Below are 25,578 nucleotides of genomic sequence, written 5' to 3'. Positions count from 1 at the left end.
GTCAGATCAATTGTTCACATATTTCTTTTTTTGCTCTGCCTGTATTCTCTTTCTCCATAAAGCCTTGTCTCGCCAATTCACTGCCATAGGCTACTAGTCTGCAACAAAAACGTCAGACCAAATCAAGAAAGGTAAGATCAAAGAAGAAGTTCGCCACTGCTACTCCTATGGGTCCCATTCTCGCAAGGTTTTCAGATTCTTCTGGCTCATTAACCAAACCCGAGTTAGAGGGGCATGCAGCTACTGCTTTTCCCAGTGTCACTGGGGTACTATCCTTCAAAAGAATAGCTCCCGAAGGACAGCAAAGTGTCACTACTGGTGAATTCAACTTCAAAAAAATCATGCTGTGGGATGACACCAGGACCCATTTTCTCCCACCCTTTGCTCCTAGTAGCGAGGAGAGAAGCAGACATTTTTTTCCAGGTCCCGATTGATGCTGTGTGATTTCTTATCAGTTACCTACTCCATCTTTGAGACACAATCCCTGAGAGTAAGAACCCCCCATCCTCATTATTGTGGAACACCAGTTTCTTCCGCAGCCCAAATGAATCCAGGATCGTTGACAATCCATGATGCTGGGACCATGGATAAGCAAGTACAGAACAAACGATCCATTTGCAGAGACTTAAAGTAAGATCACTGCGGAGCCAATTTGTGAATTAATAGTCACTGGGATTTCCAATAAGTAAATATGTCATAAGATGAAGCAGTTGACAAAGGCACCTATACACTTCTACCCCAATATAATGCTATCCTCGGGAGCCAAAAAATCTTACCGTGTTATAGGTGAAACCGCGTTATATTGAACTTGTTTTGATCCGCCAGAGTGCGCAGCCCCCCCCCCCCCGAGCACTGCTTTACTGTGTTATATCCACATTTGTATTATATCGGGTCACGTTATATCGGGGTAGAGGTGTAATTGAAAAGTTGCTTAGGGCCTGTTATCTGCTGTGACTTGGCTGTGTGTAAATGGTTTTGAACCTTTATGAAATAAAGGTAAATGTAAGAGTTAAAAGATTTTTCTACTTGAACTCAGACCAGGAGTTTGCCTTTGCTTTTTCAGTGAATTATTCATAAATGGCTTGGCTACACCTGATTCTTCTTCCTGGTGTTTCTTGTTGCATTCTACAGTTGTATAAAGTTATGTGCACTCAGGGAAACAGGTTGAAGCTGTGTGGCCAATTGTGTTTCCATAGATGTGTGAGAAGTCAAACAATAGTTTTCAAGCATCAGAAGCATCCTATTCATCAATGTTTCAGGCTGCCCTGTGTACCCATTCCAACTCCTGCAAACCAGGAGACATGCAGCAGTTTAAAAAAAAACACACACAAAAAAACCCCCAAGACTCATCTATGCTCAGTGTGTAGCAGAATCTGACTTGCCACACTGGTGACTATCTCTCCTGTGTCACAATTACCAGCATTGCTACCTCTGCCGCTCATCTTTCTGCCCTGGATTTATTGTATTAGACAATGTGGGTGAACTGTGTCTGTGCAGTAAAGGATGCCTGTGTACTCTGTTTTGGACACTACTACTTAGAATTCTATCAAGGAGAGTTAAATCTCCAGGATGCTGCAGTAAGAAAACAAGATATGGCCTCCTGCTGCAGCCGGAGATTAGAGTGCCACATTCTCAGTGTCCGTGCACACCATGGAAGAAAGGGCCTTTCATTCCTAGCTCTATTCCTCACTCATCACTGTAGTATCCAGATAGTTTACAGACTGTTTATCCATTTAACAAGTATTATTATTATCCTAGAGAGTAGAGCTGGTTGAAAGATGCAGGATGTCCCCCCACCAGGGCCGGCTCCAGGGGTTTTGAAGCCTCAAGCAGCCAAAAAAAAAAAAAAGAAGCCGTGATCGTGATCTGCGGCAATTCAGCGGGAGGTCCTTCGCTCCGAGCGGGAGTGAGGGACCCTCCGCCGAATTGCTGCCCAATACCTGAACGTGCCGCCCAGCTCTGGAGTGGCCGCCCCAAGCACCTGCTTGCTAAGCTGGTGCCTGTAGCTGGCCGTGCCCACCCCCCACAACTTTTTGTGACAGCTTTTAATTGGAGTTTTGAATCTATGAAAAATTTCACCCTGCTATATGATGGTCAAAAAACTGCAAACATTTTTAATGCAAAAATGTCCACCTAAGTATCAGCATGTTTTGCCACTGTTACTAGACAGCATGGGCCAGTGGACAGGGGACTAGACTAGGAGGCATGAGCTCCAGTGCTGATTCTGCCACTGGCCTGCGTGGGACTTTGAGCAAATCACTTCCCCTTTCTGTGCCTGTGTCTGTCTTGTCTACTTAGATTGCGTGGTTTTAGGGGCAATGACTGTTTCTTATTCGGTGTCTCCAGAGTATGTAAGACAAAGGAGCTCTGATCTCTTTTGGGATGTCTAAGCACCACCATAATACTAATCCTCAGGTTACACACAAGGAAACTGAGACACAGAGAGATTTAGTATGTGGCTTGTCCCAGGGCACACAGGAAGCTGTTGGGAATAAAACACAGACTTTCAGTTCTATGCTTTAGTGACTAGGCCATCCTTCTTCCTTGAGGAAGGGACCTATTAGAGGGATCCCATGCAACTATTAGGAGGTATCCAAAAATCTCACCCCATTTCTATCCATGACGTGTGAGTTTCCATTTCATAATGTACATTCTAAGAGGGCAATGCATCATGTTGCGATGCAACACAGTCTTGTATTAACTCAGCCTCACAACACGATCATGACCTGATGGTGTAAGGTCTAGAACGAATACAAGACTCTAATTATCCCAAATGCTAGACTTGTGATACTCAGGATTGGCTAATGTATATAGGGGTGGATGGCAACCTTGTGTCTACAGCTAATACAGGTATGTAAAGACAGCCCTGGAAGTGTCTGACTTGTGAGTAAGAACCTCACACCTCTTAATAAAATGTCTGCCCCATCAATTGGCACTATAGAGTGACATAAAATAATCATATTTTCAAGTTGCACTGAAATTTGTGAGAGATGACATGGTATCTATATGAGATGATGATATGTGTGGCGTTCATGTTATTTATTTAAATGTGTCCTTCCACTTGGCTCATGTTGCCCCTACAGCCAAGAATCTCTTATCAAGGGACAAAGAAAAAGGAGACTTTCCAGAACAAACAATCCCCTCTAACCTTATCTCCCGACAGCCAAAAAAGAGATGAGCTATGAAATGTGCCTTTGCAGGTAACCATTTCAACAGAACATTGCAGGGCATGACATTATCATCAACCCTTCTCCCTATGTGTTGGGAGAGATGGTCATCTTATGATTATGGTCACAGTCAAAAGACACATTCTGAGAGCAGACAAGGAGGGGAAAGTTGTCAAATTACTTGCTGCAAAGTGTTTGCTCACCTGCATTTTTAATATGCATATATTGTTTTCTTTACAATTTGATGGTTGAAAGAAACAAGCAAGAATCATGAGCACACTATCCCTTATTTGCATATAGAGGTTAAGGACTACCCAGAAGAACTGCAGCAGGCTTCAACAGCTGGAGATTTCTAGGACTCCAAGGTTCTGCAACTCAAAACATTTGAACATGGGAAGAGTCAATACACAGATAGACTGAGACCCCAATCCTGCAAAGGAAACCACCTGCATAGATCTTCATGTCTGGGCAAATAACACTGAAGTCATCAGAGCTCAGCACAGGTATGTGGATCTTTTTGCAGGACTGGGGCCTGAGAGTGTATTGAAAAACTAAAGTGTTCTTAAGAAACTGGGAAATGGGCACTAACTGGCCCATTTTGTGTCTGTGTGGTGTGATTTAGCTCCAGAGAATTAATAGTTGATCCTTTCCTGAGACTGAGTCTGGAATTATTGGAACTTTCCATGTGTCAATCGGAGTAGGCTGGTATCTGCACAAGACCTGGTATAGTCCACCAGGGCTAAACTGTCATCATCTTGGTTTATTCAGGGGTTATTTGTACCTTCAACTCTTGCTGTTATTGGAGTCCAGGTTTTAAAAGCTGCATTTATTCTAGAGATTTGCTTTTATTACTAAAGGGTCTTTGTGGTCTATCAGAATATACTAAACCTGGGGGAAACACATTACAGATCTACTTGCATATCAGAGCTATAGTAACTCCTGGTACTGGCTAGAGAGAGACAAGTAAGTTAGTATGATCTAACTTATCACCCTGGCCAAGCAGAGTGCAGATGGTATCCAGTAAGATTCCCCCTGTAACTTGCCTATGCCTATTGACAGTATTTTTCTATTCCCATCCTGGCCTTCCCCCCAGCTGAGACTGCCAGTAATGCAAAGGTCTATGAGTGAAATCTGCTTCGGTTGGCCAAATCAGTGTCCAATAGCAAAGCTCCTCTTGACTTAAGTGGGCCCAAGCAGGGTTTCTCCCTGCATGCAGTGGTTTGGGGAGGTGGGCGGTGATAGCCTGGTAGCAGTTTGGCTGTGGAGAGGAAGTTCTGAATTCTAGTGAAGGAGCAGTGTCTCACTATGCCCCAAAGGAATGATTTGAGAGGCAGAGGTTGAATGAAAGATGCCCAGTGCCCAGTATTTAAAAGGTGCTTAAGGAAAAGGTGACACACACTGCCTCAGACCTACTCTGAATGCAGAGAAGCCCCAGCCCTTCCTGCTGTACAGACACTGACTTCTCCTCTTGCTTCCCTCAGCTCCCAGCTGCTGCACTTGCACTTTATAGGTGCCATGGCATCCTCTTCTTAAGTAGCTCTGTCCTTACAGCTGACCGAGAGGGTATGTTTTACCACAGCAACAACATGCTTCGGAGCCTCCTCCCAGCACAGCTGAATACATACTCTCCTTATCCCTCCCCAGGCTCTCCATCTTAGACAAGGGGAGGCTTTCATGTGCTTTGCCCCTGACTGACCTGGAAGGGAGTAAGATCCTTCTTTAAAAAACAATAAGCAATCATGTTTGCTGGTACCTCTTGCAAATTACAAATGAAATCACAGGCATGGGAAATTGGGGCGTGGGGGGGGGAGAACTTGCTAGTGCATTTCCCAGCAGGAAGTTCATCCCTGCTGAGCTCTTCCTGCAGGGTCAAAGGCATCTATAAAGCCTCCCAGGCTAGCAAGCAGCTGCTCTAACAAGCATGAGTCAGCACCTGATCTCCAGCAGATGAAGTTTCTGACTCTCCACAGGAACTTTTAACGCTGGAAGAATAACACAGGAAAAAGCTATGCCAGAAGGCTGCATTTGACTGGCATTTCCTTCTCCCTTACCGGCTTTGATCATACAATATGTTACAGAGTGCGAGGCCTGTGTTTGGATCTAGTGGACGGACTTTAGAAAGGAAGGAGAGCTGGTCCCTCCATCACAGGGACAATGATCTACTGAAGACCATGAAAACAGACTGCTAGTTCAACGCTTGCATTGTCTTGTGTGGGCTTCCAAATTGTGGAAGCCAAGCAGGGGTTTGATCAAATCAAAGAGAAGAAAAAAGAAAACTATCAATGATAAAAGATAAGCCAATGTAGGCATTGCATGGTCAGAGTGAAACTCCAGCCCCACAGACATCAATGACCAAACTTTCACTGGCTTCAATGGGCCTGTATTTTTCCATATTAGAGAAAGCTATTTTCTTTTCTGTAATTGGAGATCCCTGGTTTACCAATGCCTTCATCAGCTCCCATGGGACAAAGAAGGCCCCCCTTTTTTTTTTCCACAGAGAGAATACAAATAAAGCTCAACAGAAGCATTGGGCCTGATTCTGATTTCATATACACCAGTGGCTCTCAGGAATAGTTCCGCTGATCTCAGTGGAGTCACACTGGTGTAAAACTGGAATAAAGTGAGATCAGAACTGGGCCAGGTACATATTGTTTTAATTTTGAGATTTTCAATTAAAAAAAAAAACATAAAATTGTTGAGCTGGAATTGTCTAAAAGATAAGGAAATGTGCCATGACAAAGGAGCAAAGTACCTTTAAAATCTCAAAGCAAAACTTCAGCCTTATATTAAAGGCATTTGCTGCATTTAATTGGAATAATTCGTATCCGATTATTTTTGCAGCTGGTTGGTGTGATTGTAAATCTAATGAACTGTTAAGGTGGCTAGAGCTTTTCAGATAGGCTTTTAAAAAATATTGCTATTTAAATTTAAATACATTAAATAATACAGCGAAGAGAAAGGACCTGATTCTTCTGTAACACCAGTTTTATATCACTGTAAGACAACTGACTTCAGTAGAGATGCTCTTGATTTACACTAATGGAAATGGGAGAAGAATCAGGTTGTTGGACATCTTTGCAATTAAATGTAGTAATTATAATGTATTTATACAGTAGATAAGCTTTTTTGGTTTTGGTGCATCAGTTCAAATACAAGACCTTGGTGTACACAGTCAAACAGATTAGCCGGGAAGCCAGTACAAACATAAAAAATCTTGATTTTTAAAAAGCCCTGGCAGATTCAAGAGATCATTAGTTCATAGTCTCATGGGCAGAGGACAAAAACTATTGCCAATGTTTGATGTGTTTCTCGGGCATAAGATAATTGACACTGTAGTAATTACACAAGAACTATGCACAAGGAACCAAGAACAGAAGAAATAGTATAGCAAGAATGTCAGAGTTATTGCCATTGCAAGTGGAAGGGAATCTTAGAATTCAAACAGAAAGAAGCTGGCAATTTTCCTAAGAAACAGTTATATCATCCACACCGAAGGCTTGTCATAGCTGCCTCTGTGGGTCACTCCCACAGAAAGAATAGAAATCACTAAACAAAACCAAAGAAGACACTGCTTCCCTGTTTCTTGAGGACATTCAGAATTCTATTTACAACACTCGGATCATGAGGAAGTGACATGTGCCCACCCAGACACTGACAAGGTAAAACACACAGAGCAGCAGACACAGGTTCCATGCGGCACGTTCCCCTCAGGCCATTGCAAAAGACGCTTTTTTGAGAACAGGAAGTGGCTTTGTGATAAGAAAGCCACTGAGGTTCAGAGATCATAGTCACTGTCATCTGTCCAGCGGTTTCAGCTCATCTGTCCTAACCTCCTTCCTACATGTATGTTGTTTTCATTGGCAGCTTTAGCTTGTGTGGTTAGTTTTGGTTTACTATGCTTTTGGTGTTTGAAAATCAAACAGTGGAAACAAAGTCCATCTCAGACTAGCACACTTTTAGTATGTTCATTGCCCCAGCAGCACACTCCCTCCCCCACCATCTTTTCTCCACTTGCCAGTTCCTAGGCCTGTGCTAAGGGAACTCTATGCTTCATAAAACTAAGTTCAATAAAATAGACTCTTGATGTGATAGTGTAATAGTATCCCAGGGGATGGTTTAGAGCAATTGTATTTTCAGTTGTTGTTAAGGCATTTGTGATCTGAACATTGAAGAGAGAGGGAGTTCTATCAATACCTGGGCTTTAGAGCGAGGTTCTTGGTGATGGACTTCATGGCAATGCACCAGGGGCAGGCACATGTACATACTGTACAAAAACATACAAACTGGTGTGGCCAAGATGACACACTTGTATAATTGCATACCCTGCCATTTGGTTATGCCAGGGGTAGGCAACCTATGGCACGTCTGCCAAAGACGGCACACGAGCTGATTTTCAGTGGCACTCACACTGCCTGGGTCCTGGCCACTGGTTCGGGGGGCTCTGCATTTTAATTTAATTTTAAATGAAGCTTCTTAAACATTTTAAAAACCTTATTTACTTTACATATAACAATAGTTTAGTTATATATTATAGACTTATAGAAAGAGACTTTCTAAAAACGTTAACATGTATTACTGGCACGCAAAACCTTAAATTAGAGTGAGTAAATGAAGACTCGGCACAGCACTTCTGAAAGGTTGCCGACCCCTGGGTTATGCCTTGTGTGGAACACCCTATAGTTTCTATTGTACTTTACTGCTTGGATCATAGAAACAACAGTTTTAGGAGCTTTAGAAATGCCTAAGGTAGGTAGATAAATACAGAAAAAGTTCAATAGTGAGGATCCTTTGACTTACAAAGTCAATTTGTTCTCTGAATGTACTCAATATAGTCATGTAAGAAAGGTTTCTTTGGATCATATTGACTGTACTGGCTTATTGTTACCTGAATCCATTCACATATTATTTCTCACTTAAGAAGTTTATTCCTTTAAAATGTCAGCTCGTCATTTGCATTCACTCCAGGTGATACATACCTGGACTATAACTTCATTGAGCCGGTTATTGCTGTATCAGACGTCCACTGAACAGCGTTTTGTATTCAAATAGAAGACAAAGGTTGGAGTGCAAAGGTTGTAGTGGGGATGTAAGGGCTAAACCAAAGCCCAGTGAAGTCAAAGGAAAGACTCTCTATGGGCATCTTTCCATTGGCTCATGGAGTCTCTCCATTGACTTCAGTGGGTTTTGGATGAGGCCCTTATTCCCTGTCATTTTGTCCTTTCCCATAAATGAACAAATACATATGCAATGTACAAACCCGCGCTACTTTAGGTTTCTAATTGCCTGAGAGTCTCCTCTGTGAAGTATTATTTTTTCAGTCCTTAGAAAAAGCAAACTAAAAAGAAAAAACTAACTTTTTTGTGCCAAACGTTTGTCTGTGTCTGTGAGTCACACCCAGAATGTTGATATGCTTCATCTTCTGTTTCCTTTCCTTGGAAACCACCTACGATGATCTGAAATCTCAAGAAGAATTTTTGTTTTGGGTGGCAGTAGAGGATCAGAAGGCATCATTCAGAAAGCATCACAGTAAAAAAAAAAAAACATACACTGTATAAGAAGGAAGGAAAGAAGCTGTGGTGCTCAAGATACACAGAACCTTCCCATTTGACTCATGCTGTGTTCAACCTGCTGCTTTTAACCCAGCCTCTGTGCAAGAATAACCTGCATATAAAGAGGAGACTTTGACTTTGTGTGAAGATAAGATTTACACATTAGGTTTCCACATAGCTCCTGAGTTAGCATTGTTCATCTAGGGAGCCTAACTGCACCATCCCTGGCCCCTCTGTATTAAACACTCTATATTTATCATACAGCATTTGCTTTGCTCTGGTGTGTGGCATCTACCATTTGCTTGAGAGTGTTGGGCAGCTGGTGTTAAGCACTAATGACTTGTTGACTGGTCTGCAAATCTTACAGTACGTCATGGGTCTGTTCAAGCTGAGCAAGTCCCCATCATTTTATTAAAAGATTGTTGTTAACCTGTTTAAAATAAATATATTTTTGTGTGGTGTTGGGGGCTTTTTGTTTTTCTGATCCAGTAATAAAAGCAACAAAAAAAAGTACAAATAAATGCAGAAATAAGAGTCTTGTTTGTCAAACCTTTTGATGAGGCAAAATATTTTTTAACCTCCATAATATATTGAGCCCTACTCTTGCAAACACTTATTACCAGGCATACTGTTCACTATTGTAAATAATCCAATTGAAGTAAGTGGGTCTACAGAACTACATCAGCCGTAACCATTCAAATCATGAACCAGGTCCCCAAAATCATGAGATTTTTTTAAAATAATTTGGGAGGGGTTCTTTTTAATTGCCTTCTGCTTTCCTAGCCAAGCACTTGGAGCACATTTTCAGGCTTTTCTCTGCTACCATGAAGGCTAGAAATATAGTTTTAACAATGAAAGCTGGGATTCTCATTTTATCACTTGCCTCAGGGAGTGGGGCTTTAAGAAAACCACCAGATATTATGAGAATCATGGTAAAAGCACAAGAGTTGGCAACACTGCATTACTAACCAGTGATGGGAGGAATGGGACCTGAATTTGTAGTCCAGAAAAACAAATGGCTGGACAGACAAATATATGAAAATTCAATGTTTTCATTGGGTTTTCACATCTTTTGTTAGTGTTTTTTTGCCAGAAGTGGTGAAGAATCTTTTTTATTCCCTCAATATTTTGCATATGTTTGTACACTTACTTTGTTCATTAAAAGCTGGATGAGAGAATATGGGCTAGATTCTGCTCCATTAAACCTGCTCAACTCCATCGGCTTCACGGAGTTGTGGGGGAGTGACAAAGCATGGTGACAAAAACCTGCTTATTGAAGTTCAGTAACAAATGCTAGAAAAATTGTAGAGAGTAAATATTTAACCATAATAGTGGGAAATTGCCTTTCTTTAGCATACAATCCCTCAGTCCCAATCTTACACTCTTCACTCCTGGGAGTAGTTCTTGCACATCAGGTAGTCCCATTCGAAGTCAGTGGCACAACTTGCTTGAGTAAGGGTTGCACTAAGACAAAATAATAAAGTGAAAAAATTGCTGTGTCTTTCGCAGGGTTTGAAAAATTATTTTCAATGTAAACAACAAAAAATGCTTGGTGTTTTTTGTTGTTGTTTGTTGATTTGTAGCTTCTCTGCAGATGAGTCACTTGTCCTCGCTGCCTCCAAGACTGGATACTGTTGACATGCAGTCTCCAAGAATACCTGGTAGAAAACGAGGAAGACCCCCACTCCATTCTACGCCAATGAAAATGGCTGTTCACAATCTCTATTCAGCACCGTCTGGTTCCTTGCCAGTAGTGAAGATCCCAAAGAAGAGAGGAAGAAAACCCGGGTACAAGGTACATATACTCAACCCTGTCACTCCCCAGGTTCCTTTGCCATTAATGATTGTGCCTGATGCTTTAGGATAGAGTACAATAGATATGAAATTTGAAATTTAAGATAAATGCATCAAAGGCCTTTGTGGTGCAATGCAATAATAGAACAAGAACTAAGCTTCTCTTCAAGGAATTCATCAAACTGATTTAAAAAATGGGGGGAAATTGCAAAAATGTTGAAAATGTTTTCATTTGGAAGTATTTGAAAATAATCTATTTTTCAAAAAAAAATTGTGAAATTTTATCCACATTTTTTAGTGTTCTGATTTTTTTCTTCCCTTACCCACTTACTTTTCTTTTTCAACGAAAAAGAAAAAGAATGAGAAAAGAGGGAAAAAATGGGAAATTGGGTGAAAAAATAGAAGTTTTCATTAAAATAACTTGAAATTTTGTAGAAATTGATTTTTAAAAAAGAAATGTGTATTTTTGGAGAAAAGGCCATTTTTCGATGACATTTCTTTGTTTGAAAAATTGTGATCAGCTCTCAATGCAATTTACAGCTAGGGTTCCAGGGGAGTGCACTGACAAATCTCAGAGAATTTGGAGTTTAGAGTGTTCCCAGAATGAAACTCCTGAAGATGGAGTCTGTCTCTATCCACAAGACGATATCAGCACAGGCAGGAACAGAGCCAGCTTCCCCAGGCTTCAAACCTGACCTGGAGGAACCTCTTCTAGGAATAGAAGGATAATTCACTTTCACTCTCCATGCCTTCAGCTTCTCTGCTGAGGCTGCCAGCTCTGCTGGTAGTTTGTGTCATGGGGACAATTGCCAAGTCGCAATTGAACTAAGACCACAGACTTCATTTAATCCAGGTGAGGAGAAAAGATTTAAAACCTGTTGCTGGTAGTGAACTGGAACATTATGCCTTAGGGTATGTCTACACTAGAATCATAAGTCAGCCTATATTAGGTAATTACAGCCACCTCAGTATTTACTGCAGTGGTGCATGTCCTCACTAACCTCTTTGGGCCTGTGGTGTGCATCCTCACCAGGAGCACTTCCACTGACCTAAGAGGTGCAGTGTGGGGAGCTGAGAGCCCAGGCTTTCAGTTCTGTTGGCAACTAAGCCTGGCTGCTTCACAGGCTCCCAGTGGGCTGGCTGCCCTCCTGCCCTCTGCTCCCTGCCGCTGCCAGGAGGAAGCCACCCGGGGCTTCTCACTTTGACTCCTAGCTGGGAACGGGGTCTAGCTGCCCAGCTCTCCAGGGGAGTGGGGACTGCTGGGCTCTAGCCGCCCAGCTTTCTTGTCAATTTCACAGCTTTGATGTAAGTAACGCAGTGTCTACACAGATGCTGCCTCACCCTAACTAACTGACATATGCCCTACGCCTCTCGTGGAGATGGAGTTATGATGTCGCTGTAGTAATATAATTGTCTGGGTAATATATAATTAGGTCGACGTACACTGCCTTGTAGTAACCTAACTATGTAGTGTAGACCAGGCCCTAGTGAGGACAGCCTCATCTTTAGTTCTTGCTATGAAGACAGAAGACCAAATTCTGCGCTGAATTGGGGGTGAGGGGATTTGGGCTGCTGGTGATTACCAGATGTAGGTCTTTATCTCTTCTTCTGCCAAGGAAGAAGCTGCATATTTGTAGCTACCCACCAAGCTGCACAGTGGGAAGAGCATGAATAAGGTGTTGTGGCAAGGAAAATGTATCCTGAAGAGTAAAATGAGCTATTTAGTTAGGTGGATGTTGTTGGCAGCAGATTGCTCTGTTGTTTTCTCAGTGAATTTTTGAAGGCAGGCAGGTGTATAATGCATGTTTGTTATTCGTGTTACTTTATTTTACCCAGACAATTATAGATATGCAGCCTGTTTCTGAAAGATTGCAAATTGCCAAAAGTTAGAAAATAATAAACTGCTAAAGATCCTAAACAGAAAATACAGTGACTCCTGTGAACAGGTAGGGCCTTTTCCAATCTTCTTTAAAACAAAGCCCACATGCTGGTTAAGTCTCTTCCTGGGAAACTCTTCTTGCGCCATCCTCTTCTGGGATTTTGTCTTAACAAATACATTTACAATAATGTAAGGTTCACCTCAAGCTTTCTTTCCAGGTCTGGCTGCTTCTCGAGCTCCCACTTCAGGGCTGCTCAGCCCTCACCTTACATTCTCTCTGCTCAAGCTGCTCCCGCTTTTCTTATATCTGGGTGGGGTAATGAGCCACTTGGCTCTGTGAGTCAGGAGAACCCACTCAATCCTTTCCGAGCACAGCCAACAAATGATAACAGGACCAGGTAACACTGCTAGCCTGTTACACCTATGCACCAAAGATCCCACCTACAGTAGGAAATCCTTTGTCTTCTACGCCTCCCCAAGGCTTCCTGAATAATGTTATTCAACCTCTCATTACATGTGCCTCTTCTGTTATTTAACACTGAGACACCTCAATCAAGCTGGGGCCCCATTGTGCCCCATGACAATCCCTGCTCTGAAATGCTTACAGTCTAAGGCACCAGGGGCCTGATCCATACCCCATTGGAAGGATTCCTGTTGACTGCAGAGCCCAGTTCAGAAAGGACTTAAGTATATGCCTAACGTTGAATTCAGTGGGACAACTCATGTGCTTAAAGTTAGACACGTGCTTAAGGGTGTTACCGAATCAGAACCTAAAAGAGGGAAGGGAAAGATCTGGAAGATCTGTACCCTCTGCTACTGCTTGCCTACTGCCTTCTGTCAGACCTCACCAATGTTTGATGTGAGGGCTTGAGGGCACCGTGGTGCATTGACTCCTCATAGGGTCCTCTTCTAGCCACAGGTGCCCAGCCAGAAGCAATCAGCCGTGTGCTGTGCTGCCTGTTGCTCAGACCCAAGGTTGCAGGAGGCTGCCCTCAAACCACAGGGCCTGGCAAAAATCCAAGCATCATGCCTTCATCTGAAACTGCCTGGTTTTAGGGCTCCCCCCACCCCCGTTTGATGGCCCCTCTTATCCAGTCTCCTCCCTCTCTGCCATGTTCTACCTTGTTCCTATGACTATGAGAGGCTAGATAATACTTAGTCCTGCCATGAGTGCAGGGGACTAGACTAGATGACCTCTTGAGGTTCCTTCCAGTCTTATGATTCTATGACACCTTCCTCGTCTTCCCCATCCATCCATGTTGCCCTCCCTTCCCAGGATTTACCTTACTAGATGTGGAGAATTTTCTCCTTCCTCCCATACTAATCTTACCATAGCACCTTGCACCATCTCTAGTCCTCTCTCTCCGGCAACTGATACTTTCCCCTTCCTTTGCTGTCTTCTCCCTGCCCTCACCATGCATCCAACACCTGATTTTTCACTGTCCCCTCATGCGATTGATTCAGATTTTTAAGTGGCCATCCAGAGTTCCGGGTGCTGCATGCACGCACGCACACACACACACAAAACGGATTCACCAATGGCTAGAGGACATCTCCCAAGTCCTGTACCCAGTTCCCATAAAAAATGTTCCCATTCACCTTTTAAATTTCACATTAGTAACATCCTTGTGAATAATGTAAGAGAATGACAAAGTAGCATTAAACACACATCGAGCTCAATTACAGGCTTTGGTGTCTGCTATGGAAATACTGAAGGATTCTATAGTAACCATCCAAAATACTGTAGCAACATTATTACAAGTAGCAGTGTTTTGAACAATTACTGTAAGGTGTTGTGGCTTACTTATTTTAATACGGGATAGCTAGCCATTTTCCAATACACTATTTATTGTTTTATTTAAGAGTTATTATTTATGTGGTGCCAAAAGGGTGCATAATAAATACCAGTGTATTATGTCAGTACACTGGAACTGGAACTTTTTTATTGTTTTACGCTAAGTATTTATTAGTAGCAACATTTGCACCCTTGCAGTACGTTTATACCAAAAATCTCCAAATGCTTTCCAGTGCTTCGATAATAATAACTCTGCTTTACAGATAGGAAACTGAGTCACAAGCTGATTAAATTATTTGCCCAAGTATCACAACAAGTTTGTGTGCAGAGTTGGAAACAGAACCCAGGTCTCCTGCTGCTACCACTACACTAGCTGGCTCCCATTTCTTAGTACTGTAGCATTGCGTTTCAACTTTAATCTGAAAATGTTCTGGAGAATCTATTTCTTCATCCTAGTCCTTCCCCTCCTCGGACTGTAGTTTTACCAAATACAGAACACTTTCAGCAAAGAGAAGGAAACAATAACAGGATCTGAAACAATGGAACTGCAAAGTGAGTAGCAGTGGCACTGCAATTAGGAAATATATAATGTAGCCAATCCAAATGTTTAAAAAAATTGGATCTTCAATGCCTCCAACCCTATTGAAGAGAGAGTTTTGTCCCCAAGAGATGTAAAGCATTGCTGCAGCCAAAAGAAATCAAATAGACTTGTTTCAAATCATCTTTATGTACTGATTCTCCAAGGCATTGAGCGCTCTATTTATTACACGTATTTGTCTGGCTTGCATCACTGAAGCAAATGTGCACCACACCATCTTTAATGTATTTATCCTCACAACACTGCTGTGAAGTAGGGAAGTGCCAATATGCCCATTTCACAGATGGGAAGCAGAAGCACAGAGAGGCTACGTGACTTACCCATGATCACACAGACGGCCTCTGGAGAAACAGGGAATTGCACCTGGGTTTCCCAAGTTCTAGACTAGTGCCTTAGCATTCCTTTATTTCTCCTTCCAATCTCCATTCACTTGCGTGGGAGTTGAGGAGTCTCATTACTCTGTCCAAGTCCTCAGCACTTTCCACGCAGTGACACCTTCAGGGACAGATCCTTAGCTGTATAAATTATCATAGGCCTATTGATCTGCTCCTCCATTCTGACTGAGCATCAATAAGAGTTTTACATAATTAGCAGAGGATGGTCTGGCAAAAAACATTCCCTCTCCTGGGTCTCAGTGGCTCCACATTTGCTGGTAGCATTAGGAGAAGAAAGAAAAGCAATGAATTGGAGATCATTCATTATTTATGGGATCTGCTTTTACGCAATCATTTCTGGCCTCCAGTGTGTGTGACTGGCATCTTTAGGGACAATGCTATTTCTTGATGTGGGAAGGACAGAAATAAGACGTCTTTTTCTAGCTGCTGGCTTAAGTTTCCAAAGTTGACATTCACAATTGGTAACATTCAACACATCTGGCCTCGTGCTATTTATTTGCTTTATAGGATTTGCACACCAAAGCAATGTTTCAGCTTAGACTCTGTGTATACGATATCCTCTGCTGAAGTGCGCAGCTCTCAATAAAAACACACTCTGAGCACCAGTCAAAGATTACATCTTGTGATGTGTAGCTCTCGCTTGATTTAATTAGCTCTCAAATTGTATGACTTTCTGATACCATGAGACTTCTATGCATTTTTAAAAGCGACTCCATGCCCAAATGGCAGACAACCAACTCTATATAGCAACCAGCGAGCTGCATTATTACAGAACAGATGGACAAATGCTTTCTGAATTTTAGCAAACTATGAATTTACAGCCTGGATTCAAATATATTTTTGACTGAGATTTGAACAACAAAGACATTTTATCATACACAGTATAGAACCTAATGACCCATGGACTTTTTTTTTACATAAACAGCTATTTCTTTTTAGTGTCAACGTGTGTCAACATGCCCCATCATCAAGTGAGATTTTCTCCCTGAGACACTGCTCCTTCTGCATTGCTCTTGTTCTAAGATTTCATCAGATGTTTTCCTCCTGTTCTAAACTTTTTCTTTCTCATTGCGATGACTATTGCCGTAAATTCGTATCTCAAACAGGTTCTGGTATGTCTCACCTTTTTTTGCCCTTGACATATTGTCCTTTCACTTCACCGGAACAAGAACCCTGTTGGGTGCAGTCTCTTTGTACTGCTGTCCTAGTCACTGTAGAAACACATCAGAAGTGATGTCTCAGCTACATTTAAATCTCCATCCTTAGAGTTTTTTAAGGCCTGGCTTGACAAAGCCCTGGCTGGGATGATTTAGTTGGGGTTGGTCCTGCTTTGAGCAGGGGGTTGGACTAGATGATCACCTGAGGTCTCTTCCAAGCCTGATATTCTATGATTAAAGCTGTGATGCAACTCATGACAAATGATGGAATGAAGTGTTAACGCTGACACTTGACCCATAACTCATTCCAGGTCCATGGATGTTACTACAGTATATGGTAGGGTATGTTTCCAGTATGGCTGAGTGAATGACTGATTTTTATAGGAGGCTTGGGGGGGAGGGGTCACAGACCTAACCAAATAATTTGATTAAAAATTTGGTTCAGTTTGAATTGAAACTGAATTTTTCTTGTTTTTCTTGCTGAAATGATAAAAAAAATCATTTCAGGTTGAATTAAATGTTTTGTTTGACCTGAAACAAATGTTTTTCAGATTTTTGCTTGATGTCATTTTGGGGGTATTTTTCATCCTTTTTATTTGCTTGTTTGTTTTAAAGAAAGTAGTTAAATTTCAAAATGAAACATTTTGAAACAAAAAGTCAAAAAGTTGTGTTTCAAAATGGCTGAAACACACTGTTTTGACTTTTGAAAGAAATCTTTTTTTCCTGTACAAAATTATTCACCTGATTAAACCCCAAATTTGCAAATAGTTTTGGCGTCCGAAAAACACACTTTTCATCTAATTTACTATTCACTGAAAACATTTCTCCTAGCTCTAGTTTTCATTACCTTCTAGTTGAAGGCCTCTGGCAATATCTCTAGCTTGTGTAACAAGCGTGGGCCCTGATCCCACAGTCAGATTTACAGAGGTGGACCCTTGATCCTACTTTGGCAATGAGCCCCATTGACTTCAGGAAGCCTCCACGTGGGAACAGGTACCACCTTGGGGAACCAGTTGCAGGATTACAGCCGTACAGCCCAGTTCTGCAACCTTTCGTGATGCTGAGTAGCACTTATTCATGTGTATGATCTCATTGAAACAAACAGGACAACTCATGAGTATAAGTACTACTCAATGTGAGGCAAAGTTGCAGAAATAGGCTCTTGCTATTACTTAGAAGGGGGTATAAATTTGCTTCCCTTGTTCTTCAAAGAGTAGGAATTCCTAGAGGAAAAATGTGTCACAGAAGTGTCCCAAGTGAACTCCAGAAGTTTAGGGAGGATGGTCCCTCATTAAGGGTTCTGGACTGAGAGTCAGGAGACCCAGGTTTAATTCTCCGCTATGCCACAGCCTTCCTGCGTGACCTTGGGCAAGTCACTAAGGGTAACACTTTCAAAGATACCAAAGTGACTTAGCAGCCTAAATTCTATTTTCAAAAGCCATTTAAGAGCTGAAGTCTCACTGAAAGGCAATGGAACATAGGGTATGTTTGCACTGCAATTAAAAACCTGTGACTGACCCATGCCAGTTGGCTCAGGCTGCAGGGCTGTTTAATTGTAGTGTAGACATTTGGGCTCAGGATGGAACCCTGGCTCTAGGACTCTGCGAGGTGGGAGGGTCCCAGAGCTCCGGCTGCAGCCTGAGCCCGTAGGTCTACACTGCAATTAAACAGCCCCTCAGCCCGAGTCCGAATCAGGTGAACCACAGCAGTCTAATTGCAATGTAGACGTACCCTAAGGCTTCTAATTGCCTAGATCACTTTTGAAAATGGCACTTGGACTCCTAAGTCACTTAAGCTTTTTTTAAAATGTTACCCTTAGTCTCGCTGTGCCTCAGTTTCCCATCTGTAAAATAGGGATAATAGCACTTCCCTACCTCAGAGAGGAGTTGCAAGGATTGTGAGGTGCTCAGATACCATGGCTGGGAGGGCATATAAGTACTTAAGATAGATAGACAGACGGTTAACAAAATAGACCGCATGCTTTTGTACGTGTAGACTTTTTAGGTGAAATCTTGACCCCAGTGAAGTCAACGATAAAACTCCCTCTGATGTCTACGGGGACAGGATTTAATCCTTTGTGTACAAAGGACCCAGTCCTATAAAGCTAAACGTCCATTGGTTTCAACTGGTCAAATCCTGACCTCGTTAAAACCAATAGCAAAACATTAGCTCCATCCCTTGGCAAAGCTTTGGAAAATTTGTTCCTATGTACTGAACATTAGTAACAATACGTATCTTGGGCCAGAGCCTCAGCTATGTCTTTGTTGTGCTTGCTCATGTGAGTGGGCCAGAGGAGGGGAGCATAGTGCAGGTGGCTTTCTGGCAGCAGCACACGCTGGAGAAGTCTGAAGCCTGCTCTAATCCTTATAGGCTGAGTTGGTTCAGGATCCATTGAAGCATTCTACATTGTAACAGAGAATCTGCCCAGAAAACTAAGAATGCCGTCCCTCTCTTTCGGTCTTAATTCTCAGCGTATGGTGGCATAAGTAATGGGTTAGCTATATTAATAAAACACCCCGTGACTCAACCCAGTGCCTTTCTTTAAGGCTAAATGTACAGTACCACTTATGTAAAATGCTCACTGACATCAATGACACTTATGCGTGAATAAGAAATATATGATTGGGGCATGGATCTAATTTACATACTGTATCATTCATTGGATTGGTTTAACTACTGAACAGCCTGCCCCTGAATCATTTGCTCTGACGTTTCCACTACCCCGTTGTCATAGTGGTTGGGGCATGGCTAGCTATATTCCCACAAATCATTCATGAGCTTTTCATTTTGACTCTGTGCATAAAACATATCTGAATGATTTACAGGCAGGATTTTCCATATATTCTACACCATTTCAACACATTTGCTCTGACTGTCTGGCTCACTCTGTTTTTCATTTTTCTTCCACATCTGCCCTATTTTCTTCACAAACTCACAGTCCATCATGGGTTTGGTTAGATTTCCAATAGAACAGAGTCAGCCCAAGATAAGAAGAGTGTTGGTATTAAATATTCAGAGACTCATGGACAGCAATAACTCAGACTGAGATAGTCAGTCTCCAAAGGCATTTAAGCTTCAGCAGCACTGTTACTATGTCATCTCCTGTAATCCTGCCATTACTTTATTATGGTCTAAGTATAAAATTTCCCCCTTCCTTCCCCCCTAGAAGTCGCATTTATTTGTACTTGGATGCTTTAGTGCAAATTCAGTTTTAGTTAGATTTGCAGAAAACTGTTTACTAAAACTGAAAGAAGAGGCTTCCAAACTAGTGAGCTCACAGCAGTCTGGTACCCTGTTTATTTGCTCTTGAGCACTATCCTGACCTGCACCGACTAGGATGAAGATGCAGAAGAAAACTTAAAAGAAGGCCAAGAATGTGCCACTAAAGACGCATAAGGTGACAGATCTGCAGTGCTCACCTCACAAAGGGCTCCTGTTAAAGTGATTCAGGAGACTTGAGTTCTTGAGGGGACTAGTGTGTGAGAGTCAAGTTTGAGGCCAGCCTGCTGTGAGGACAAGGCACTAAGGACAAACAGCCAAACCACAAATAAAGTACCACTTTCAGGTTCCTCTTCTCCAAAACAAAAACAAACAAATCAGATCAGACAGAATAGGGTTGCCAACTCTCCCGGATTGGCTGAGAGTCTCCTGGAATCTGAATTGATCTCCCACTGTAACTACTCCGGGAGATTTTAATAGCCACTAAAAGTCCGGTCTGCGGCACAGTGGGGCTAAGGCAGTCTCCCTGCCTGTCCTGGCTCCATGCAGCTCCTGGAAGTGACCAGCACGTCCCACTGGCTCATAGGTGCAGGGGCAGCCTAGGGGTCTCTGCACGCTTCCCCCACCCCAAGTGCCGACTCTGCAGCTCCCATTGGCCAGGAACCACAGCCAATGGGAGATATGGGGCAGCACACAGAGCTGCCTAGCTGCCCTGAGCCTAGGAGCTGGACATGCCAGCTGCTTCCGGGAGCTGCCTGAGGTAAGCGTCACCCGGAGTCCTCACCCCTCCCACACCTCAACCCCCTGGCCTAGCCCTGAGCCCCGTCCCACACCCAAACTGCCTCCCAGAGCCTGCACCCCAAACCCCTCTCACACTCCTGCCCCAGCCCCAAGTCTCCTCCCACACCCTGCACCCTCTCCTGCACCCCTGCCCCAGGCTCAGTCCAGAGCCCCCTCCCACAATCTGAGCCCCTTGCCCCACCCCCAGCCCAGAGCCCACACACCCCCACACCTCAACTCCCTGCCTCTGCCACGTGAAAGTGAGTGAGGGTGGGCGAGAGAAAGAGGGGGAGAGAGAGTGGGAAGCGGGGCCTAGGGGAAGGGTCGGGGCCTCGGAGCTGGGGCATGGCAGGGGCGGGGCAAGGGTGTTTGGATTTGTGCAGTTAGACTGCTGGCAACCCTAACTGAGAGAAGGAGCACAGAACTCCAGCGTGAGGGACCCTGTAAGTTTCATAGCATCAACCAACACTACCACGGATAAACTAACAATTTCACTTTCTGACTTACCACATTTTGCAAACCGCAAACCAGCTCCAGCTTAAGACTTTCCAATGCTTATTCTCCCCGCTCCCACCGCCATTGATTTTAATGGTTTAAAAATCACCAGTGGCTCTGTGCAGACTTTCTCAATTCTAGTTTTAACACCAAAGGTTCTCTAAGTCTTGAACTGCGCATAATGCTACTAAAGAATGGACCAGAATGAATCACCTGACCTGCCTAGCTCCCTGCAGGCCTGACCTGTGCATTGACTTAACATCAGGAGCTGCCATGTTTTATAACCGGATATTGCAGCAAATTTAAAACTGGTGAAGGAAATGCTTTTTAAAACAATGAACAATTAGTCTGTGGAGCTCATTGCCACAAGATCTTATTAGGACCAAGAGCTTAGCACGCTTCAGAAATGGATTGAACAATTAGGCCCTGATTCAGCAAAGCACCTAACCAATTCTTAACTTTTAGCATATGTTTAAACCCCCTCTTCCTCCATTGACTTAAGTGCCATTGATCATCTTACTTGTTTATAAACCACCAGGCACCCCTCTAGTACTATATATGGATCATTATTTATCGTAATGAATAATGACACAACTAACATCACAGTAACCCATTTAATCAATGAGCTAGTTGAGCCACGGTACAAAATGCTAATATACAATATTTCATGCCCACACTTGCGCATCCTTCTGCCCCATGAACCTGGGGGTGGGGGAAGTAGGGACTAGTAACTCTGCAATCATCTCATAAGTATTTCAGCTCCTTTGAATGTGCTAGTCAATCCCATGATTTTGATTTTGCACCAAGGGCCACTAGGAATACCAAATGCAGGGGCTTTTGCTTTGTGCTTTCACAATAGGATTGGATGAAAAGTAATCGCAATCGTATTATTGTTCTATAGTACTACAAATGAGCTTGTCTCTTTCCAGTTAGCAATGAGATGAAGTCCCTGCCTTAAAGAGCTCACAGTCTAATCAGACAACAGCGGGGGCTGGGATACAAGAAAGAGCATAGTGACTGCCTGATGAAGTTTAGATTTGATTTTATTAGGTATATATTGTATCAAGCATTCTGGAGCAAGTCCCCCTTGAGGGAAGGACTAGGTTTTATAAACCTCATGAAGAAATATTTTTTAAGGAGGGAGGATTGGCTGTATGGCAGGCTGGGTCAGGTAGATAGTTCCAACAGAAATTGCGCCAACTGCAACAATGAGTTGTTTTTTTAATTGAGAATATAAAAATATTTGCTTTGGGGGGAGGTGGTGTGGCTCAATCCTTGGCCTGGGATTCAGGAGATATGGGTTCTAGTCCCAGCTCTGCTTCTGGGTGACCATGGGCTAGTTGCTTCCTTTCTTTGTGCCTCAGTTTTCTCATCTGTAAGAACAGTTGTAAGAACGGTCATCCTAGGGCTTACTGCTGGTCCACCTATTCCAATAAATAGTTGTCTGACAGTGGCCAGTGCAGGTGCTTCAGAGGGAATGCACAGAACAGGGCAATTATCAAGTGATCCACTCCTTGTCATCCAGTCCCAGCTTCTACCAATCAGAGGGAGACCCAGAGCATGGGGTTGCATCCCTGACCATCTTGGCCAATAGCCATTGATGCAACTATCCTCCATGAAATTATCTAATTCTTTTTTGAACCCAGCTATACTTTTGGCCTTCACAACATCCCTGGCAATGAGTTCCACAGGTTGGTTGTATGTTGTGTGAGGAAGTAATGAGAATGCTACTGCTCTCTTCTGTAAAGTGCTTTGAGACCTACTGATGAAAAGCACTGTATAAGAGCTAGATGGTGGTATTATTACACAACTGAGCTCAAGAGATGCTGAAGCAATAATTTTGCTGAATCAATAATTGGAATGAGTCTGTATTTGGGGCATGATCCAAATACAATGGAAAGACTCTTATTGACTTCAGTGGATTTCAGATCAGATTCCTGATTCAGCTATTTTTACCACCATGATGAACCGAAGTGGTGGCTGTTTTAGGAATTTGCAACCATTGGCAGATACCCATCTTACCAATAAATTGTTGGACAAGACAAGTCTTTATCAGAGTGTCTGTGTCTCCACAAGATCTTGGTCACGGTTTGGGGTTGCAGCTAATGGTACCAACTTCCTTAGAACCTAAAGGATGCTTTGCACACCTTCGCTGGTTTGAGTGAAGGTTAATAGGCAGCGACATCCCTTATAATGAGTATGGATGTGAAAGTTGTTTAATTTTCCCCAAACCATTGTTCTGTAGCATTCTGTAGTTTGTCCATTAAAAACAAAGAAAAATCAGTTGTAAGAAGAACATCTTGAACTGGCTGATGCAAAATGTGGAATTCACTATTTTATATGCTGGAGAATAGCCAATATTCAGTCATGTGCTCTTGAAGCTTATCACTATACCAAAAGAAAAAAAAATGAGGGTGATGCTTTCAGGACCCATATATCATCATGCCAGCACTCTTTAATTACAAGGTAACCAGCCATCATTTGATTGGATAGACATTGCCAGGTATTGTAAGGATAATCGCACTGTATTATTACACAGTAAATACTCATGGTGCTTATGGATATGTCTACACAGCAAAAAAAACCCTCTTCCCTTGCCAGCCTTCAGAGCCCAGATTCCAGTCTGAGCCCAGGTTCCAGTCCAAGCCTGACCATCTACACTGCTATATTTAGCCCTGTACTGTGAGACCTGTGAGCCAGAGTCAGTTGACCGGGGCTCTGAGAATCACTGTGGCAGTTCTTGTTTTGCTGTGTAGATGAACTCTTTGTCTCTAAAGCATACCACAAGTTAGCAGGATTACTAAGTGTAACTACGTAGCAATTGACATTTACTAGGTAGTAATAACATGACACTAACCCATAAACCATGTTAAGAGCCAAATCCCGTTTTCATTAGCCTCACTTGAGTCATTGAGTTTTGCACCAGATTTACAGCTGTGTAACTGGGAGCAAAACTTGGCCCTAAATTACTATGTAGATAAAGAGCCCGATTCTCTGCTGCTTTGAGCCTCGCCTAGTTATTTAAACTTGAGTAAAGGGTGTGTAAAATGCGACCACTGTGATTTGTTTGATTTTACACCCATTTTGCTCAAGTGTAAATAAGTACACAATGAAGGTATAATATTGTATCCTGCTACTTAAAGTGTTACTGCTCATTGCAAATCAATGTCAGTTTCTTTCAGTCCATTATCTTTCAAAGAGTGAAAGGCGTCTCTTGACTGGAAGTAAAATGATGCGAGTGCAAATGGCTAATAAGTGGGAGTTCAGTGGAAGTGAAACGTGTGGGATACAAATCAAATGCACTGTATATATTTTCATTACCCAAATTGGTTATGTCTTGCAGCTGAAGTCTCGTGTTCTGATGACTCCCTTAGCAATCTCTCCTCCAAGAAGCACACCAGAACCTGATATTAGTTCAATCCCTCAGGATGCAGCTACAATACCCAATTCAGCTGCCCCACAAGCTCTCACCGGTATGTTGAATCAAATGCCGCATTGCAAAGCAGTGGGCAGGTACAGTAGTTTGATACTTGTGCTTTCTATAGCAAACTTAATCCCTGCAAAATGCAGACTGAAGGATTTAGTACGTTTGCCTGCTAAACTGATTGCTAAACACACAGAGCAGAGATGGATCACGTTGCCTTCTGAGCTGTGACTTTTTATAAGACTGTACATTCAGGAGTGCTGGAACAAACTCTAAACCCTGTGTATGATGGAAACCAAGCCAGGGGGTGAGGCACCCCTAGTTCCAGCACCTAGCTTTACATTTTGACTGAGTAGTTTGAGGGTTGGCTAAGAGAGTCAGTGGGCCTGATTCTCCTTTGCCCTGCACCTTGTATTGTCATTTCCCCCTGTGCAAAGTTCAGGTAAACAATATAATTCTGATTTTGTAGCATTTTATGCACACTTTGAATAGATGTGAATACCTATACAAGGTACAGAGAAGTGGAGACTCAGGCGCATGTATAGAAGTCCTGCTTCTGTGTTTTTAATCCAGGTTTGGAACAGATGTCAAATCTATTCCCCATGAATAAATATATCAACCTCTCCCATACACTTGCATTTCTAATATCAGAGATGCACCGGCATTGATGAAGCAGTAATTGGAATCAATGGTGTAGTGTGAACCTAAGGCACCTGTTGATTTAATTTTGGGAAAAGAAGAAACTTACATTTCTTGGAGAGGGAGGAATGTGATCTAAGGACTCTGGGTCAGATTCTCAACTGGTGTAAACCAACATTGGTCCATCAACCTCACTTACACTGATTTATACCAGCTGAGGGTCTGGTCCTTTCTGTTTGACAGGGTTTAATGATTTATGGAAAATACGGGCCTGATTCTCTTCCCACTGACGTTGGAGTTATCAGAAGTAACTATTTAAGTCATGTAAGTGAGAGGAGAAGCAGGCCATAATTTGGAGGATGGTGGATTTATCCTGAGACTTCGATACAGAAACAGGTTTGATAATGTTAGATATAAACAAAACCAAAAATCCTCCTTAGCTCAGGCATGCAAAGGAAAAATCTCACTTCTTTTTTGGTAGCATTCTAATAAGAATATAATATTTTGCATTTATTTAGTTCCTTACATTCTGGATCACAAAGTGCTTTACATATATTAAATAACAGAGCTTCACAATACCCTGGTGGGATAGATTTTGCTATTCCTAATTTACAGAAGGGTAAGGAAAGGCACAACGGTGAAGTGACTTCTTCAAGTCTGTGGCACTGCTGGGAACAGAGTTCATGA

At 42.6% G+C, this 25,578-nt stretch overlaps 1 protein-coding gene across 1 annotated transcript in view; it reads left to right on the top strand.

The window, feature by feature from the left end:
• Window positions 1-3,560: 3,560 nt before the first annotated feature.
• The window catches only part of SCML4 (Scm polycomb group protein like 4), a 67,462-nt gene continuing 45,444 nt past the window's right edge, over window positions 3,561-25,578 (top strand). Inside the window, exons 1-3 of the mRNA XM_045010380.1 lie at window positions 3,561-3,670; window positions 10,300-10,511; window positions 24,172-24,301. Coding sequence (XP_044866315.1) covers window positions 3,628-3,670; window positions 10,300-10,511; window positions 24,172-24,301 — 385 coding nt within the window. The 5' untranslated portion in view covers window positions 3,561-3,627. The remainder of the gene's footprint in view (window positions 3,671-10,299; window positions 10,512-24,171; window positions 24,302-25,578) is intronic.

The sequence above is a fragment of the Mauremys mutica genome, chromosome 3 (genome assembly GCF_020497125.1).
Source record: "Mauremys mutica isolate MM-2020 ecotype Southern chromosome 3, ASM2049712v1, whole genome shotgun sequence".
Taxonomy (NCBI): domain Eukaryota; kingdom Metazoa; phylum Chordata; order Testudines; family Geoemydidae; genus Mauremys; species Mauremys mutica.
The sequence above is the reverse complement of the archived record's forward strand: the minus strand, read 5'-3'. Positions and strand labels throughout refer to the sequence as shown.